At 47.4% G+C, this 18,401-nt stretch overlaps 10 protein-coding genes across 10 annotated transcripts; 6 read left to right on the top strand and 4 right to left on the bottom strand.

Moving 5' to 3' along the window:
• Positions 1-102: 102 nt before the first annotated feature.
• Positions 103-1,398, top strand: Bathy09g00400 (hydroxyproline-rich glycoprotein family protein; the record flags this gene model as incomplete). Its single annotated transcript, XM_007510827.1, has 2 exons — positions 103-312; positions 505-1,398. The coding sequence occupies 2 exons, from the start codon at positions 103-105 to the stop codon at positions 1,396-1,398; spliced, it is 1,104 nt and encodes a 367-aa protein (XP_007510889.1).
• Positions 1,399-1,624: 226 nt separating this feature from the next.
• Positions 1,625-2,809, bottom strand: Bathy09g00410 (putative chaperon-like protein for quinone binding in photosystem II; the record flags this gene model as incomplete). Its single annotated transcript, XM_007511234.1, has 1 exon — positions 1,625-2,809. One exon carries the CDS (start codon positions 2,807-2,809, stop codon positions 1,625-1,627), a length of 1,185 nt encoding a protein of 394 aa, XP_007511296.1.
• A 1,541-nt stretch (positions 2,810-4,350) lies between these two features.
• Bathy09g00420 (unknown protein) lies at positions 4,351-8,265 on the bottom strand (the record flags this gene model as incomplete). Its single annotated transcript, XM_007511153.1, has 1 exon — positions 4,351-8,265. The coding sequence occupies one exon, from the start codon at positions 8,263-8,265 to the stop codon at positions 4,351-4,353; it is 3,915 nt and encodes a 1,304-aa protein (XP_007511215.1).
• Positions 8,266-8,880: 615 nt separating this feature from the next.
• Positions 8,881-9,267, top strand: Bathy09g00430 (predicted protein; the record flags this gene model as incomplete). Its single annotated transcript, XM_007511247.1, has 1 exon — positions 8,881-9,267. The coding sequence occupies one exon, from the start codon at positions 8,881-8,883 to the stop codon at positions 9,265-9,267; it is 387 nt and encodes a 128-aa protein (XP_007511309.1).
• Positions 9,268-9,716: 449 nt separating this feature from the next.
• On the top strand, positions 9,717-10,094 carry Bathy09g00440 (predicted protein; the record flags this gene model as incomplete). Its single annotated transcript, XM_007511014.1, has 1 exon — positions 9,717-10,094. One exon carries the CDS (start codon positions 9,717-9,719, stop codon positions 10,092-10,094), a length of 378 nt encoding a protein of 125 aa, XP_007511076.1.
• Positions 10,095-10,177: 83 nt separating this feature from the next.
• Positions 10,178-11,875, bottom strand: Bathy09g00450 (PRC-barrel domain-containing protein; the record flags this gene model as incomplete). Its single annotated transcript, XM_007510863.1, has 1 exon — positions 10,178-11,875. One exon carries the CDS (start codon positions 11,873-11,875, stop codon positions 10,178-10,180), a length of 1,698 nt encoding a protein of 565 aa, XP_007510925.1.
• A 220-nt stretch (positions 11,876-12,095) lies between these two features.
• Bathy09g00460 (unknown protein) lies at positions 12,096-12,674 on the top strand (the record flags this gene model as incomplete). Its single annotated transcript, XM_007510997.1, has 1 exon — positions 12,096-12,674. One exon carries the CDS (start codon positions 12,096-12,098, stop codon positions 12,672-12,674), a length of 579 nt encoding a protein of 192 aa, XP_007511059.1.
• A 440-nt stretch (positions 12,675-13,114) lies between these two features.
• On the top strand, positions 13,115-15,082 carry Bathy09g00470 (methyltransferase; the record flags this gene model as incomplete). The annotated part of the gene is made up of 1 exon (XM_007511137.1): positions 13,115-15,082. The coding sequence occupies one exon, from the start codon at positions 13,115-13,117 to the stop codon at positions 15,080-15,082; it is 1,968 nt and encodes a 655-aa protein (XP_007511199.1).
• A 146-nt stretch (positions 15,083-15,228) lies between these two features.
• On the bottom strand, positions 15,229-16,464 carry Bathy09g00480 (cobalt ABC transporter permease; the record flags this gene model as incomplete). The annotated part of the gene is made up of 1 exon (XM_007511053.1): positions 15,229-16,464. The coding sequence occupies one exon, from the start codon at positions 16,462-16,464 to the stop codon at positions 15,229-15,231; it is 1,236 nt and encodes a 411-aa protein (XP_007511115.1).
• Positions 16,465-16,942: 478 nt separating this feature from the next.
• Positions 16,943-18,391, top strand: Bathy09g00490 (zinc finger protein Gfi-1; the record flags this gene model as incomplete). Its single annotated transcript, XM_007511006.1, has 1 exon — positions 16,943-18,391. One exon carries the CDS (start codon positions 16,943-16,945, stop codon positions 18,389-18,391), a length of 1,449 nt encoding a protein of 482 aa, XP_007511068.1.
• Positions 18,392-18,401: the final 10 nt, after the last annotated feature.

Genomic DNA, 18,401 nt, shown 5'->3' on the forward strand with positions numbered 1-18,401 from the left:
GGATTTTCCCTAAGGAAGCCAGACCTGTCAATGAGGTGTCTGTGTGAAGTCTCTCGTCAGAACAAATTCTCTCTCTCAGGAACACTTTACAGAACACACAGTATGAGTGCAACAACAACAACAACAACAACAACGAAGGGAGAGGACACGGAGGAGGATCGTTCAATCTCAAGATTCCTTCGCAGAGGGGAAGAAATCGCGAAACACGAACCGACGACGTCGTATTATTGTAAATTGAGAGCGGTGGAACTCGCGATGGAGATGTCCCCTCGGCCGATAGATTTGATTAAGAAACTGTTGGGAGAGTTGGAGGTGCGCGAGCGTTTCGTCGAACGAGAAAATCTTTTGAGCAGACCTCGTTCGTTCGTTCGTTCGCTTGCGCTCGAGACTTCTCTGCGTCTAAACCCAAACGCTCTTTCTTTCTCTCTCGTTTTTGACTTTTAGTATTATTGGTTGCCTTAACGTACGGTACTCTTCAAATATTCCAACTACCGAAAACAACAGAAACAAAAGCGAACGAAGAAGATAACCTCGCATCCGTCGATTGATTTTGCGAAAGTGAAGCGATTTGCACTTTCCGTGTACGACCGCGCGGATCAGCGAGACCGACGAAAGATGTTTACGAGAGAGCTCGTGGACGCCTTTGACGCGTCGGCGGCGTTTTTGTATTGCTTGGAGAGCCAAATTTTCACGCCGTATAAAGAGCAAGGGTGCGATTTTAACCAGGATTTACGGCAGAGAGCGGAGTACGCGGAGTGGAGAGCGTACGATGTAGCGGTGGCGTTGAGGAGTGGAAGAGCACCAACTGAAGTAGCGGACGCTTTTGACGACACCGATGGTGGCGGAGAGTTTTTGAACGCCGGAGTAGCCGGGATCAGCTTGGCTGCGGCGGCGCCGCCCCCGCCATTGGATCTTCCCAACGATGTTCCAAAACCAAAAGATAGACCTAACTGTATCGCTCAAGAGAAGAAGAAAGATGAAGAAAATGAGGATGAAGAAGAGGATCAACAACAACACGAACAAGAAGTCGAGCAAGAAAAAGAGGAAGTGGTGAAACAAGAAGAAGAAGAAGAAGTGGTGAAACAAGAAGAAGAAGATCAAGATGTAAAAAATCCAGAAATAGTAGGAAAGAAGAAGAAGAAGAAGAAGAAAGCGGCTGCCAAAAGTGGAGGAAAAGAAGACGATAAAGACAACGATAACGTGGTAAGTTCTCGCATAGCTACCGAAAAAGTATCCTCTGATGAAAAAACACGAGAAACTCCGATGTTTAACGGAGTCACGTCGACGCGGCACGGTAATACCGATTGGATCAAGATCGAGAGTAAGAAGACGTCTCAGAAATTCTGGTTCAATGAAAAGACCAAAGAAAAGAAGTGGGAAGAGCCTACAGACGAATAGATAGATGTCGCAGCTTTATGTAGTTCACCAGAAGACGCGTGTACGTACAAACGGTGTATTATATATATTCGCGACATGTATTGTTTGATCTTTATATTACTTTTTTTTTCCAAGAACGAAGACTCTCTCTCTCTCTTTCGCTCATCTTCCTTCTTCTCCTAATGCGTTTTACTCATCGCACGCTCTTTGACATACAAAGAAAGGTGCGAAGGACTGATGTGATGATTTACAAATAAAAATCTCTCTGTCTACTCTCTCCGCCAACTTCTTTCAACTTTTTCAAAATCTTCGAGAAGTATTCCTCCATGTATTGCTCCAAAGTTGTCGTTTCGCTTTCGTCCATGCCTAAAATTTCGTACGTCTCCGCCATCTTATCGCTGTTAAATTCCACGCCCGAGCTCAAGACTTCCGCAAACGCCAAACGGTCCGAAGCCGCCGATGTCCACTGGAAAAATCTCGTCAAGCCTCTCGTGAATTTCAACAAAAGCACCGGCACTTTGCTCACCTTGGCTTCGTTACCGCCTAACTTTTCGCAAAGTTGAATGACTTGGTTCACCGTGTACGCTTTTGGCCCGGCTAACGTCAACACCTTCCCATTCGCTTCTTCTCTTCTCACCGCTGCCATGGTCATTTGTGCCACGTCTTGCGTGTCCAAGTACGCCGTTTTCGTGTCGTCGTCGGTACCCCACAGAGATTGCTCCTCCAGCACCGGCACGGCGTAGCCCGCAATCAACGGCTGCATAAACCCGCACAGTCTCAACACGACAAAGTTCATCCCACTCGCTTTTAAATACTCCTCAACCGCATACTTCATATTCATCAACGGCACGTCTCTGTACTTTTCGCATTTGTCGATGGAATAAAAGACGTACTTTTGGATGCCCATCGCGGCGGCGATTTGAATCGTATTCTTCTTGGCCTCCCAGTCGATGGCGTACGAGTCCTCCTCCGGTCTCGCCGTGGACGCGTCCACGATCGTGTGAATCCCAACAAACGCAGGCGGTAACGTTTCTGGTTTCGTCAAATCCGCTGAAACCGTGGTCGCTCCCCAATCTCTGAGAAAATCCGCCGGGTTCTGTCTCGGTCTCACCAAACACCTCACGTCGTAGCCTTCGTCCAAAGCTCTTCGAACGACTTGGCGACCTAAAGTCCCCGTGGCACCAATGACCAACATGGACGTCTTTCTGACTGGCGTCCCAGCCGGTGCGATTGGCGTTTCAGACGGTTTAGAAGAAGATTCTTCGCCCTCCGCGCGAACGATAGTGTTGAATCTCACCGCCGCTGCTCTCTGATGATGAGACGATGAGCTGGATGACGTCTTTGATGATTGTCTTCGAGAGGCGTTCATCATCTTAGACGCGCCGGTAAAAAAAGCCGACGTTTGCGGCGCGGTTTGCGTAAAACTCATCATTGTTTGTTATTATTATGGTACCGTATCACGTTCTTTCGTTTGTGTGTGTGTTAATATGTATCTACGTACGAAGAGCAACAGAACGAATAGTTATGAAGAAAGATAAAAAGATTAGTGGATAAAAAAAGCCAAGGTGGCAGAAGCCACCTGTCGCCTGTCTGTCCTCAAAAAAAGGAGAGAAAAAAAAAAGAAAATGAAGGGCTGAAGCTTATGGAAAGAGAAAGAGAAAGAGAAAGAGAAAAAGAAAGAAAGAGAAAGAGAAACTTTTGTATCTGTATCTAAAAACGCATTTTTTTTTCATTTCCTCTTCACTTTCTCGCGCGCGCATTTGCGCGCATTTGCGCGCATTTGCGCGCGCATATAATATCACTTTTTTTTTTGCGTGCGCGCGCGCACGCGCGCGAGAAAGTCACACGTATTGTTATCATCGATAGACCTCTATCGATGATAGTGGGTGGAAGGGTGGGAGCTCTTTTCTTCATCGTTTGCTTTCTTTCTGTTTTAGAGATACAAATCGAGCGTTTTTGTATCTCTCTATCGCACGGCAGATGAATGAAAAATGAAAAGAGCTGGGAAAGAACGGACAAAGGGGGTTCGAGTACGGGGAGTTTTGACTTGCGCGGGCGAGTTTCTCCCTTTTTTGTGTTCTTTTCTTTGTCGTCGTGTTATTGCATATCTTCTCTCTTCTTCATCGAAGAAGAAGTCAACGACGACACATGGAGGAAAGAGCATTTTTTTTTTTTGGGAAAGAATTCCAGACGGGATTTTACCCCTGGCATAGGCGCCTGGGAGTTTGTATCGATTAAAATCGAGAGTTCTCTCCTTTTTTTTGGGATTGCAGAAACATGTGACAACACAACGTCTCTCGAGCATCCATTTGCGATGCTCAGCCTATCATGACTCTCAGCTCTCATGAGATCGATCGAAGAAACTTTGATAGGTGAAGTACGTTGATTTTTGATTGAAATATATCATTGAAAATACCATATGTTTAAGTCCATATGCGTATTTTAGTCGGCGGCACTACTAAAACCCGTTTCAAAGTCTCAGTACCGCTGAGGCGAAGTCTTATGTTTCCATGAGACGGCGTGGTGGACCGTCGCGACTCCGTTCCGCGGGGCTCAAAACCGCTTTTTGAAACCAACATATCACCCGCCACATTCTGTGTGGCACGTTTTAGAAAGTTGTAATTCCTAGATAATTATGTAAGCCCACTCTGGAGAGCCCAGTCTGGAGAGTTTTTTTAATTCTTCTTTCTCTCTTCTTTTTCTTTCTTCTTCTCTTGTTTTTCATCTCATCATCCACAGTGCTTTTTAATAAAAGAAAGAAAGCAAGAAAGGAATTACACGCGACGTTTACTACAGTTTAACTGTTGTTTGTGAGTGGTACACGAATAGATTTATACAAAAGTGACTACCGCATCATCATCATCATCTCTGCTATATTTATTATTATATACCACAACCACAATCATTGTTTCAGATTGTGTTCTTTATTGTTTCTTTGTTCTCCTTCGCGTGTGCGAGCAAATTCTTGTTCATTCAGTCTCTCTTCTCCTTTTCGTTTTCCGCGTCCGAGAACGGACGCTCTTCGACCGTTTGCGTTGGCTCTTGAATCGGAGGGGTCGTCGCTTCTTCGTCTCCCTCTATCGTCTTCGCTTCAACGGTTTTTGCAACAATGGTTGGCCTTTGTATCAGTGGTTGGGCTGGTACTCTCGGCGCAACGGGTGCTGTCTTCGTCGTCTTCGGCGGTACCTCCCTCACCGCCTGTTTTTCTTCTTCCTCTATTTCTTCTTCCGTCATGCCTTCGAACGGGTTAATCAAAGGCGGTTGTTGCTGACGTTGGTTCAACGCGTTCAACATTCTACTCAACGCTTCCACAGAGTCTCCTTCGTTCGGCGCCTCCTCCGCAGCTTTCATTTGCACTTTAATCAAGTTTATCAACATTTCAGTTTGCTGCTGTTGAGCGCGTTCGGCTTCCATCATCGTCTTTGTCCAAGCCGGGGTGATCGGCACCGGTGGAGGGACACTACTATCCTTCTCCGTCGATGTCACCGCTGGTACGCCGCCATTCTTCACGCGCAAAAATTCCGCGACGTTCTTGTCGTAGATAGATCTGAGCTGCTTGAAAACTCCGTCTTGCGCCGCATGGCGTTTGATCGCTTTCATTACCATTTCCATATCGACGACTGTCTTCTTTGGAGCGTCAGAGGGGAGAACATTGCTATCGATGTTATTGATACGCACATCAGAACCTGGTATTTCGTCAGAACTATCATCTTTGATCCCCAACTCGCGCGCGCGTTTGACATTCACATCGGCGAGCTCTGACACGGCTTTGGTATACGCCACCTGCTTCGGCGCCCCGAGATTTTTCGAAACGTTTTCCAACTGCTTACTGTAACCATCGCTTTGAGGTAAATCATTTTGAAAGCCTGCTTGCAGAATATTTTGTTGAGCCGTGTCGAACGACCGCATCGTCGTTTGTAGCGCGTGTGGTTGCGGTTGCGGTTGAAGAATCGCTCGCTGGGACTGCTCCGGCATCTGCTGCGGCGGTAACTGTTGCTGAACTTGCGTAATGATAGATGGAAGACCCGCGCGATGTTGCATAAGTTCTTGTTGAACGCGAGCTTGCACCAACATTTCAATGCGTTGTTGTTCGTCGAGCGCGCTCAGGTTCGGATTGCCGACGTTCGTAGGGAGCGTATGAATAACAGGAGGAGGAGGTAGCTTCACAACCGGCGCCGCATCGATACCGAAGTAATTTGGACTCGGAATTGACGCTGCTACGGCCATCATATCGGCGTTCGCACGTGTGGCGCCATCTTTCACCGCTTGCACGTGGTTATTGTTTCGTAACTTGGCGAGCTTTTGCTGCATTTGCATCTCGAGCAACTTTTGCACGTACAGCGCCGGAGGCGTTGGCCTTTTCGTCTTTTTCGGCTTCACCTCTTCTTCTTTCCTTCTAAGAAAAGCCCCGGGATTTTCGCGCGCTTGCTCGAGGGCTTCTGAATAGGCGCGAGCCGAGTTTTCGTGCATGCCGTCCTCGTTGATCTGCATTGAACCGTCATTCGACGACATCGATACGGTTTGTCGTTTTTCCCTCTCTCGCTCTTCTTGTAATATTTGAAGTTGAAGACGGTCTTCTTCAGCCTTTTTCGCGCGCTTCAACTCCTCTTTGAGCATCGCGTTCGCTCGCGCCCAGTCTTGTTGCTGCAACCGCTGTGTGTCGTTACTCACATTCGCCGCATGCGCGAGCTTCAACAAACCATCCATAGCCCCAATGTCACTGTGCATCGCTTGAGTTTCCTGTTTCTTCTTCATGAGCGCTTTCTCAAATTCTGGGCTGATCTTATCCGCTGGGCGTCTCTCTTTGTATGCTCTCGTCGATGCGTGTAACTTTTTCGGTTGCTGGTGAAGCTGCTGCTGCTGGAGTTGGAAATATTGCTGTTGTCTTCGCTGGAAATCTTGCTTTTTCGCGAGCTGCTCCGGCGACTGCAAGGCGGCGCGCTTCTTCGCTGCCGACCTGGATCTACTGTCAGCGTTCGACTTTGCTCTCTTATTATCGTACGAAAACATCGTTGGGAGCGAATCGTTCAGATCGTTGATGTTACGCATGCGCTTCGTTCCTCGATCGTCGTTACTATATGGATGCTTATGCTCTCGGGCATCCGCCGGAGGTGGAGGAGGAACGAATTCCGGAACAGGAGGAGGCTTATACTTCAGACACGCATCTTTGCCGCTGATGAGAGCCTCAAAGTCTGACGGCGTGTCCGGAATTCTCGGCGCGTGTTGCAATATCTTCATAACTAACGCTTTTTGCCGCTCTTTTTGAACCAGAAGCTGCGTCGCCTTCAAAATCGTTTGATAGTGTTCCAGCTGTCCTGCCGGACTTTTCGTCGCTCCGTAATTGAAGTAATTTTTATTATTATTATTATTATTATTATTGTAGACGGATTGATCACCGCTGCTCTTCTTTGCGTTCATTCTAGCAGGTGGTCGATCGGTATTGGCATGTTCTTCGACGGTCTTCTTTCTCCCTTTGCAGCTCTTCAAAACGTTCTCGATAGTTTCGCGATACTTCCGGCTCAACTCTTCCCGTTCTTGCGCCTCAAGCAACGAGGTGAGTTTCGTCTCCCCCCCGCGTTTACCCACTCTCGCATTGTACACAGCCATCGCATCTTTCTGAAGCTTTTGCATTTCGTTCAAGTTTTCATCGTCATCCTCATCGTCGTTTTTGTCCTTCGCCTTGTCATCTTCCGCGTTGCCGAGAAGGCGCTCTCGCGCTCGCGCTTCTTCATCATCACCTTCATCTTCTGCTGCTGCTCGGGGTCGTTTTTCTCCACTTTCCGGCTCTTTCTTCTCGTGTATCGCCGTCGTCGTCAAAGCACTTCTCGTCTTCTCGTCTTCTTCTTCTTCTTTCTCTTCTTTGTTTTTGTCCTCCTCGTCGTTTTCTCCGTCGCTCTTTTTGTTTTTCTGCCCTTTCTCTTCTTCTTCTTTATTTAAAACAAAAGAGCCGTTTCCTCCTATTCTTTTTTGAGCCTCCTCGTGAGGAAGGGCAACCTGACCCTGATTTTGTTCTTGTTGTTCTTGTTGTTGTTGCATTTCCCTCCTCTTTTCTTCTTCTTTGTCTTCTTCTTTGACGACGTTCTCGGCGGCGATCTCTTCTTCCCCCACCATCACCACATCTTCCTCCTTTTCCTCGCTCTTCTTTGACTTCTTCTTCTTCTTCTTCTTCTTTGTGTTCGCGTCTTCTTTTTTCAAAGAAGAAACAACTAATTTTTCTTCCCCCGCGTTCTCTTCTTCCACCCCACCTGTGTCTCCTCCTTTTTCTTTTTCTTTTTCTTCCGCTCGAGGAACGACGAGCGGGTTTTTCGCGCTCGTCATCCTCTTCACGCTCACCGTCCACTCCTGGAAGTCTTTGACCCTCAGAGTCAATCTCGAATCGCCTTTCTTCAAATTCAACTGCCACGGCTTCGTGCTCTCCAACTTATCCAAGCGTTCGTGCACGCTCAAAGGGCAACTCGACCAAAAGAGCTGCGGGACGGACACATTTCTTTTCCCACCGCCCGTTCCAAACGTCGAAGAAATCGTCGTTTTCGTCGTCGCATTGATGAGATCTTCCTTGTCGCGACTCTTCCGTCGATCCAAGCACCTCTCCAAGAACTGCTCCACGGTTTCGTTCACGAACACGGTGGCGTTTTGGACCACTCGCGTCGCTCTTCGCGTTTGAGCGTTGTTATTATTCGTCGTCGTCGGGAGAGACGTTGAAGAAGGTCCAGATGAAGATCTTCGCACTCTCGTTTCTCTTTTCTCATAATTACGTTCGTCGTTAGTGGTATTCGCGTGTGTATTACTGTTATTATTTTGCCCGCCGCCGCCGCCGCGGAAGGAGCTCCCGTCGTCGACGATTTCGACGATGACGGTACCCGCGACGACGGACGTGCTGTTCGACATAATAATAAACTTTTTCTGCCGCGCGCGCCGTTTGTGTAATGCGTTTAAACTGCGGACGTGTTGTTCCTTTTGTCCTTTTTTGTCCTCCTTACAAAAAGTAAGCAGGATAATCCCAAAGAGGCAATTTAGGGTATTATTTAGGGTTGCAAATAAATAAATAAATATCAGAGAAGAGAAAACCTTGTGTTTAATAATCCGAGTCAGCTTTTTGACTTTGAAAAAAAAAGTGTCACAACGTCATTCAGACATCGCGCGCGCGATCTTTGTCTTACAAAAACCTTTCAAAAGCACTCTTTTACACAGCGACAGAAGAATCAACATGTTGCGACACGCGTCTGTTACTACCACGCGGAGACGCTCGTTTGACGCCGTCGTGAACGCAGCGCGAGCGGTACGTGTATAGTAACAGACATTTTCGTATCAACTCGCTTTTTCCATTTTGTGAGACGACGAGTCACAATTATTATTTTGAGAAAAACCTCGCGGGTTGTCGTTGGTTTTGAACGCTCACTTCTCTCTCTTTCCTCCTTTTTAAACGAACAGGCGTACACTTCGAGCACGAACCAAACGCTTTCGAAATCATTCTCCATGTTCGATGCGAAATACTCGGACGAAATGCCGTTAGGAAACGTGGCGAAAACAATTGGCACTTCGTTCGGTCCCGCCCTCGATGCGATCGAACAAGAGTACTCTCGCCGAGGCAAATTACAACAACAAGAACAACAGAAAACAACACAGCAGAATGGAGATATATACGTCCCAAAAATCCCACACGCGTTACCAATCAGTCGGATGGCTAAAGACAACGCCTTTTTACGAGACGTTTTGATTTACGACGAGAAGAAGAAAGTGAAACCGCGGTTGAGTTGGTACGATCCGTACGACAAGACCTGGGTGCCGAATAACTGGTTTCAAGACGGTTTAGCCGCGGATATGAAGTATTATTTCGGGGGCGCAAATACGAGCGAGGCGAGCGATGCGGCCGTGAATGGACGGACGTGAACGTAAGAAAATGTTGTACCTTTCAAAGGAAACGCGCGAGTAGTTTGCGCGACGCCAAAATAAATATCTCTTCTCCAGTTTCGGTGAGCGCTCCTCGAGGAGTGCCACTTCCGAAAATATAAAGAAGAAGCCCGCAAAAGAAAGAAAGTAATAAGAAAATCACGAAAAACACACGCGCTCTCTGTGTTGTATACTACCATCCAGGAATAAAGAGAATATAGCGCTACATCTACTACTACTAATACATATTGAAATGAAAGAACGAACTCATTCTTTCTTGTACGAATTAAAGAGTTCCCCCCTATAATACGCCTTTTCAAGAGAAAAGTCCAAAAAATCAAAAGTCAGATTTCTTCTTCAATTCTTCTTTGAAACAAGTACACCACAATTCATAAGGAAAGCACGCGCATATTTTACCGGTAGTACTTTATACATTTAATAAAGTTAATATGTTCGCTTTTCATTCCTCCTCTGCGCTCTTCTTCTTACCGGTTTTGTCATCGCGCACCACCATCACGGCTTCCCAAAGAGCGCGCGATCAAAAGCAAAATCAAACTCGACGATCCTTCGTAACGAACGCGCAAAAATCAGAACAACAACAAAGAAAAGTGGATGATGATTACAACATAGAAGCTGGAATTGAACCGTGTTTAGTCGGGTACGTGGACAAGGACACGAACGGCGTGGAGATGTATTGCTGTGAACAACCAGACGGGAGCATGGAGTGCCGGACGATGACGCCTTCTCACGAAGAGTGCGAGATATTTGACGAGAACGGAGACGTAAAGGTTGATTGTAGCCCAAACTTATCGGTCGAGCAGAAGTAAAAGCAGCGCGATCACGAACATCATCACGTATTGTATTTAAAAACAATAAAATATATGTATACAACAGCAAAAAACTTTATCCGCTATAAATAGTCATCGCTCGCCGGTCTTCGCCTTCGACTCGAAGAAGAAGAGGAAGAAGGTTCGTCCAAGCGCCTACTCGCGCTCGCTCTTCGCTCGCGAGGCGCACCTGAGATTTCCTCGTACTCGTACGGTCTGTCGACTGGATCTAAGTACGCATCAAACTGAGGTCGCGAGCCTCGTTTACCATCGGCATCCATTCGTTCGTACGATTGCGTCGGACGCATGAGCGGGATGCCTTCTTTCCTTCTCTCCCGTTGTTGTTGTCGTTGCGGTTCTCTCCTTCGACTTTGTTGTTGTTGCTGCTCTCTTTGTCTTCGTCTTCTTTGCTCGTACCGAATCATTTCCTCTTCTTCGTATTCGTCGTAATAGGAAGTCGTTCTTCTCCCCACACCTCTCCTGCTCGATTCGTTGTTGTAATACGGATCTTGTAAAAATGCTTCTTCTTCTTCCCACGGCGTACCGGCTAACTCCAACCTCTGTAACAAACTCACAGAAAGTTGTTCGACTCTTTGTTCGCATCCGTCTTCAACCAGAATCCGTTCGCGACCGGCATCGATCACCTCTCTCACATCGACTGCATAGGTAGAGATAACATCGTCTGGGATAGCCGATATCCCCCACGCGTCGACGATGAGTCGTTTGACAGAGCCGTCTTCTGGATCGAACTCGTAGTCTCGCACGCGTCCGATAAAGGCCCCAGCCTCGGTAATCACGTCGCAACCAATCAATGGACTCAAATTATACGATGACCATCGTCTTTCGACTGCATTTTCATCGTGGACTAACACAACGTCGCCGACTTGTCGCAAAGCGGATAATTTCACGTGATCTACGCCACCGGTTAACGCGTTTTGTCGAATCGCCAACGCTTCGACTGTCCAGTTTTCGGCGTCCACCCACATTTGCGAACACTGGCCTAAACGGACTCCGGAGGTTCTGGTGACAACTTCTTTACCCATCAACTGTGAACGCGTTAATGTGAACACGTCACTGCTGTTGTTATTGTTGATTGGTTGTTGTTTACTTTTTCTTCGACCACCGGAAGATGACGAAGAAGACGCGTCGTTTCTCACTCGTCGTTCTCTCGTCGTCGTCATCTCTTCGCCTTCACGCGCAGAAGACGATGGCCTTCTCCTTCTCGCGGTCGTCGTCCTCGTCCTCGTCGCTCGTCGTTCTCTCTCTCGACGTTCGAGTTCTTCCAACCCTCTCCTCGTTCTCGGCGGTCTCTCTTCCTCGAGTGGATAAAAATCTTCCTCTTCTTCGAATCTCATCTGTTTTATCTCTGGAGCAACTGCAGCAGCAGCAGCAGCAGCAGCAGGTCGTCGTTCCTCTTCAGTTTGCGCTCTGGAAACTTCTCGCATGGCGCCATCGATTTCTTCGTTCAAAGCTTGTCTCAACCTCTCTCGAGAAGACAAAGAAGCCCCTCTTTGGTTGCTGCTTTGTTCGTCCTTTTCGTCGTCTGAATCGTCACCAACTTCTGCCGCCGACGTCGTTGCCTTCCCGAGAGAAGAATTCCCGCCGTCGTCCAATTCAGATTGCGCGACGAGACCAATTCCTCTCAACTGCGCTCTTTTTTTGAGAGCAGCGCGAGCAGCAGGCGCTGCCTTCGTCGGGGCAAAATTCTTGATGAGAGTTGGTCGGTGGAACGCAGCGGCAGCAGCGCGCGAACACGTCGTCGTCGTAGTCGTCGCGCTCATTTTCTTCAATAAATTGGTGAGAGGGTAAGAGCAACACAAAGACTGACGACACGAGAAGGAAAAAATTTTATCTTTTTTCGAGCGAAAAGGACGAGGACGAAAACGCTTGTTTTTCTTTTCTGATGTTATAAAATAAAAAGAAAACACATGCGAGACAACGACACAAAAATTCTTTCTTCTTCCCTCTCATTCGTTGCGTGAGAAGATATACACATAAAAAATGGCGTGCGTCCAACCACTGGGACTTCCTTTGCAAGACATCGTCGGGACTGGGTTCGAACACGAAGGCACGGAGAGAAATCGTTTGGCGAAACAAGGATGGAAAGAAGGCGATCTCGGGAAGGGTGATTTTAACGTCGAGAATGAATTCGAGAAGGAAATGAACCCGGTGGTTATCGATTACGACGGCGATGATGATAACGATAAAAGCGTTAAAGACAAAGACGCGGTTTTTTCGACGAACGCGTTCGATTTGAAAACCTACTTGGAAGAAACGTTCGAGGTGAAGATCAAAAGGGTTTTTCAACCGTCCCAAGAACGTTTTTGTTTCGTGACGTTCGAGAGCAACGCGGACGCGAGGAAGATGTGCGAGAAGAAAACGATCGAGCTGAAAGAGAAAGAAGAGACGTTAAAGGTGAAAGTGCACGCGGCGAAATATGCCAACGCGAAAGTTCAAAAGTGGCGCTTAAAAGTCCGCGAGGCGAAGGCGATGGATATTCTCAAGCAAAAAGAATCAAAAAGTGAAAGCGGCGAAAGTTTAGGCGCGAACGCCTTCGCCGCCGAGGAGGAGTTGAACTAACTGAACGCGCAGCATTTCAAAGAAGAGGAGAAGAGAGAGGATTCAACAACACGATTCAATCAAAAACTTATTTATTTATTTATTTATTTATAATAATGATGCGAGGACGCCGATGTTTATGACGAGCGTTCTACGTATGATCTCTTTCTCTCTCTCAACTTTCAACTTTTTCGTCCCTCCGTTTTGTTTTTTTCCTTCTTTTCTGCGTGATTTTGCTCATCTCTCGTCGTTCGGTTTGTTGTTTGGTGATTTACGAGGCCGTCTAAAAACTTGTGGCTCTGGCGAGAGAAAAATAAGAAGAAATCCAAAAAAAAACGGTGACGACATCCCATCCTCACTTCCATTCGTGCGTCGCACATCTTCTCACGAACACACACTCACACACACACGCTCGACGCGAGATGATGTATTCTTCCTTGTCTTCTTCTTCTGTTCTCGCGATGACGAATTCCACGACGACGACAAAAACGACTCCGCCGTTCGCGTCGACGAGGCGAGTCAAAGCAGCCGCTCAAAAGTGGGCGAAAAACACAACGGCGGCACCTTCGTGGAAGAGGAGTAATCCATTAACGACGACGACGACGCGCGCGAGAGCGAATGCCTTTGAAATGGGCGTAACGAGTGGTTTGAAAAGAGCATCCAATTTTCGATTAAACGCCGTGGACACGGAAGCACCTTCGTCGTCGTCGTCGTCGAACAAAATTGAAACGCCGTTCGGGACGATTGATTTACCGCAGTTGCCAGAGTTACCGAAACTTGAGCTGCCAAATGCGTCTTCTTCCTCTTCCTCTTCTTCGCCTTCTTCTTCTTCGCAACAACAAGACGCCATCGCGCAAATCGCGCGACAGTTTGCGAAAACCATGGAAGATTCCATCCCGAAAGACGTTCAAAAGAACGTCTTCAGAGCGCAATATACCGCCGCTGTATCGGCGCGATTCTTGTTCTTTTTAACGAACGGGGTTGTCGCTTCCAGAGGCGGGTCTCGAGCGGACGTGGACGGCGTCGGCGTGGCGAGCGCCGTGGCGAAGATTTTGTTGGAAGAAAATAACATCGACACGAAACCATTTGAAGATACGATTCGACCAATGGTCAGAGCTGCGGATGCAAACTTAACCACAGCCGGTAACTCCCCGGAAAAAGAATCCGAAGGCATGACGGAAGAAGCGGCGAGAGACGTTTCTGCGTTTCTCGAGGCGCACATGTCCGCTATTTTGAGCGTGTTCAGAGAAGAAATGGAACTCATCGAAAACGAAGAGTACAAGTTTCCGTACGATATGAACCCGGTTACCGCGCCGTCCTACCAAACGAACTTATTGCAAGTGTTGAGAATTTCCAGAGACAACATTCGCGATCAACAACAAAAAGTGCAACCGAGAAGGCAACGCAAAGACGGCGGGCAAGATCTTTTGAGCACGTTTGAAATCGACGAGAAAAGGTACCCGAAGTACTACGCGCAAAACTTCCACTACCAGACCGACGGGTGGTTGTCCAACGAGTCCGCGAGATTGTACGATTTCCAAGTCGAGACTTTGTTTTTAGGCTCCGCGGATGCCATGAGACGACGATGCTTGCCGCACTTAAACAAGTACTTGAAGTCGCAAAGGAAAAACGCAAAGTTGTTGGACGTGGCCACGGGCACCGGGCGATTCCTCACGTTTGTCAGAGATAACAACCCGGAATTGGAGTGCACGGCGCAAGATTTGAGTCCGTTTTATTTAGCAAAAACGAGAGACAACCACAAAGCGTTCGACAAGAACGGCGGCAAGTTGACGCTTTTAGAAGCCAACGCGGAAGATATGAGCACTCTTGAGGACGGCTCGTTCGATGCGGTCACGTGCGTGTACTTGTTCCACGAATTGCCGCCAGAGGCGCAAAAGAACGTCGTCAAAGAAATGTCGAGAGTTTTGAAACCGGGTGGTAAGTTGTTCTTCGTCGACTCGGCGCAAAGAGGCGACGGGAAGAGAATGAACATGGAAAAAGAAATCGACCAAGCGTTGGAGAACTTTCCAGTTTTTAGCCACGAACCGTACTACCGCGCGTATTCCGAGTTGGACTTGAAGAACTTGTTTAAAGAAGTTGGCGGGTTAGACTGTGAAGCCGAAGAGTTGGCGTGGGTTTCAAAGACTTTCGTGTTCCAAAAGCCCGGCGGAGATGAAAGCTCGGCGATGAACGGCGCGAGCGTCACGGAGTTGAGAGACGACGACGAGGATGTCGACGAGAGCGTCTTAGCCGCGGCGAACGAGTTGAAAGCCGAGATGAGAAACTCAACCGTCGCCCCAGTCGTTGAAGAAATAGAGCAGAAACCAGCGGTGGAGGAAATCACCTGGGCCGGCGAGGCGTCAACCAAGGAAATTTTTGAACAAGTCACTCCGGAGGTCATTGAAGAAAAAGAGGATGAACAAAACTAAATCTCTCCTCTTCATCATCATCCGCGTGCGAGCGCTGTTATATACTATTTAAATTAATACACACACATACACTGTAATCTAATCTTATAACCACATCTATATTACTATCAATCTAAACTACGCCATCTACTCACTTACTTTGTTCTTTACGCGTTCGAAAACATCTTCGCGACGTGAAAATCAGAAAAGTGCAACACAAACGCGCACAACAAAAACGTGCCCACGTAATTCTCAATCCTCAAGTACGATTTGGAGTTATCTTGCGTCCCGTAACCTCGTTCGTTATCGAAAAAATCGTTATCATCGTCGTCGTCGCTATTACTATTATATCCTCTCGATTCCGCCGCCTCTGAAATCGCCTTTGCGTTTGCAAACAACGAATCCATCAATCTCGCCAACAATTGCATGAACACGTCGATGGACCCTCGAAATCCTAAATTCTTCCAATCTAAACCTCTAGAAGCTAACCCTAAGCTTAAATTCCTCGTCTCCTCGAACACGATCGATGTAAATCTTAAAGCCAACAACAGCGTGAACACAATCTCGTCCGTTTCAACTTTAAATACCTTCTTCAACGGCGTCAAGTACCAGCGCATGGCAAACGCCAACGATTCCGGCGTCGTAGTGCACAACGCCATGTGCGCCGACTGCAACGCCGTAAATGTCACGCACGCCGCGTTCGTCGCAATCGTCACGCCTCTCCTCGTCACGTGAATCGGTCCAAAATTCAAAATTGCGTACTTATAACTCGTCAACAAAGCTATGCCCTCCACGTTCTCCAACCCTTCCAACGCTGCCGCCGGTTCTCTCGGTTGCGTCAAGAGCGGCACCCCGTCGCTCCCGATCGCCGCAAACACGAACAAAGCCAGCGCTAACACGCCTAAATTCCTCGTGTGTGACCCCCACACTTTCCTCGGTAAACTCGTCGCCGAAGCCAAGACGAGAAAAAGACACACGCACACTCTCTCCACCGGTTCGTTCGCCATAGACGGACACAAAAGTAACGCCACCAACCACGCCTGTTTCAGTCTCGAATCCAACTTGTGTAAATACGAGGTTGGAGAGGCCACGTATTGCCCGATTGGCACCGTTGGAAGCTCGAGAAATCTCGTCAAAACTTTCTGTTGCATCGGTGGTGTGTTGTTTTTGTTGTTTTTGTCGTTCGAATCGTTTTTGTCGTCGTAAAAAACGCCTCCCGCTTTCGACGGTGGTGGCGATGATGTCCTCCGCCTTCGCCTCTTCCTCCCCTTTGAAGCAGCCAAAGTGTGTTGTTTTCGGGGTCGTTGGAAAAGGAAACGCGACGACGACGACAAAGAAGAAGAAGAAGAAGAAGAAGAAGAAGAAGAACAAAAAGAAGAAGAAGAAACTCTGCCTCTCACCATTTTCATCGGTGTTGTTGTGTGCGCGCGCATCATCATCGTCGTCAAAGTCGATTTTTTGAAGAGATGATTTGATGATGATGATGATGATGATGATGATGATGATGAGAGACGTTTTGTGCAACAGAACTTTTCTCTTCTCGACAGACAGAAGAAAACCTCTCGTGTCGAGTGAATTTTTTTCATGTGTTTTCTCCTCCCAGACAGCAGAAGAATTTTCAAGAAGAAGACCAAAAAAAAAAAACCTCATCTGCCAGAATGCAAAAAAGAAATTTAGAGGTCCCCCCACATAAAAACAATTTGGATTAAGAAAAAAAAGATGATGTCCTCTCACAATCATCATTTGTTGAAAGAACGCGCACTTCTTGCTTGGTGTGAATAAAGAGATGCATCGTCATCATCATCGTCATCATCATCATCCGTAAAAGAAAAGAGAGGTTGTCTTGAAAGTGTTCTTCTCGTTTTAATTAAGAAAAATTTGATGAGGCAGAAGTCGAAGAACCCGAAACGTTGTTTTGTGGCGTACGATTTCCAGTACCCCGGAAAAAAACGATCCCGAACACCACCACTCGAAGAAGAAGACAAAGAAGAAAGAGCGGGAAAGAACGAAGACGGGTGCGACCGAGATGAAAATGAACTCGAACGACGACGGAAACTCTCTAAAATGGGCGCGGAGATGTTGTTGTTGTCCTCGTCCGTGCTCGAAGAGGAAAATCTCGGCGCGGTTCCCTCCTCAGACGGTGACGTTGAAGACGACGCGAACAAACTGTCGAGGGAAGAGGAGGAGCCTCCTCCTCAACTAAAACCGAAAGTAGAAGGAATAAGACAGAATAATAATGATGCTGATAATAATGATAATAACATTGATGATACTAATAATACGGAGATCAAGTTGATGATTGCGCTCCAGCGCTCGATTTTATTGGCGTGCACCGAATTACCGGACGCGCAAACTGCAACCGCAGAAGCGAGGAACGCGTTCTTACAAATGCCTTTGATGAATTCGCTCGCGCTCGCGCTTGGGAGCGACGCGAAAAGTTCTTTTCAAGGTGTTAGTATGGATAAAATCACTAATCACGATGTGTTGCAATGCGTGTTCGTAGCAGCTGGCGAGTGCAAAGGAGACAAAAAGAGAGCGACGAAGAGGAATACTAAAAAAGACGCGCCCGAGTTGGTGAACCTTCCGACGAGGTATGTCGGACCGCACGTCGGGGAAAAATGCTGTCGGTCGTGTTGGTATCGCATCTACCGCATGACGAATACACTCTCACTCCCGTTCTCGTGCGATATATGTGCGGAAACTTTCAAGAAGGAACATCTTTTAACAGCGCACGTTCGCGTCGAACACGAAGGGAAGCAAGCGTATTTATGCCCGGTTCCAAAATGCGGGAAAGAATTTTCTCGTCGCACGGATTTGAAAAAGCACGGATTAGTGCACACGGGAGAAAGACCTTACGCGTGCGCGTATTGCGACCAACGATTTATTTCCTCGAGCAATTTGAATAAGCACGAACGACAGCACACCGGGTTTAAACCGTACTCGTGTCGCGTGTGTTTGAGAAAGTTTAGTCGTTCGCTCGGGTTACGAAACCACGTGCAACAGCAGCACTTGAAAGATACGAGTTGGTCCTCGAGTAAAGTAGCAGTAGCAGAAGAAAAAGAAAAAGAAGAAGTAGAAACCGCGTCGATTAAAAGAAAGAAAGGAAAGAAAAATTGGGGGGACAAAACGACCGCGTATACCGCTCCAATCTACGTCCTCCGCCCGCAGGGCGAAACCACCAACTTGAATAAAAACATCAATAAAAAGGCACCGCTTTCGGAATCCGAGAACTCTTTAGAGCTTTATTTGAATACACTCGCAAAGGAGAAGGAGACCAAGAAATGCGAGAATCATTTAAACGACGACGACGACGACGAGTCGTCATCATAGAAGTCATCTT

This window comes from Bathycoccus prasinos (genome assembly GCF_002220235.1).
Source record: "Bathycoccus prasinos genomic : Chromosome_9".
In the NCBI taxonomy this organism is placed as follows: Eukaryota; Viridiplantae; Chlorophyta; class Mamiellophyceae; order Mamiellales; family Bathycoccaceae; genus Bathycoccus; species Bathycoccus prasinos.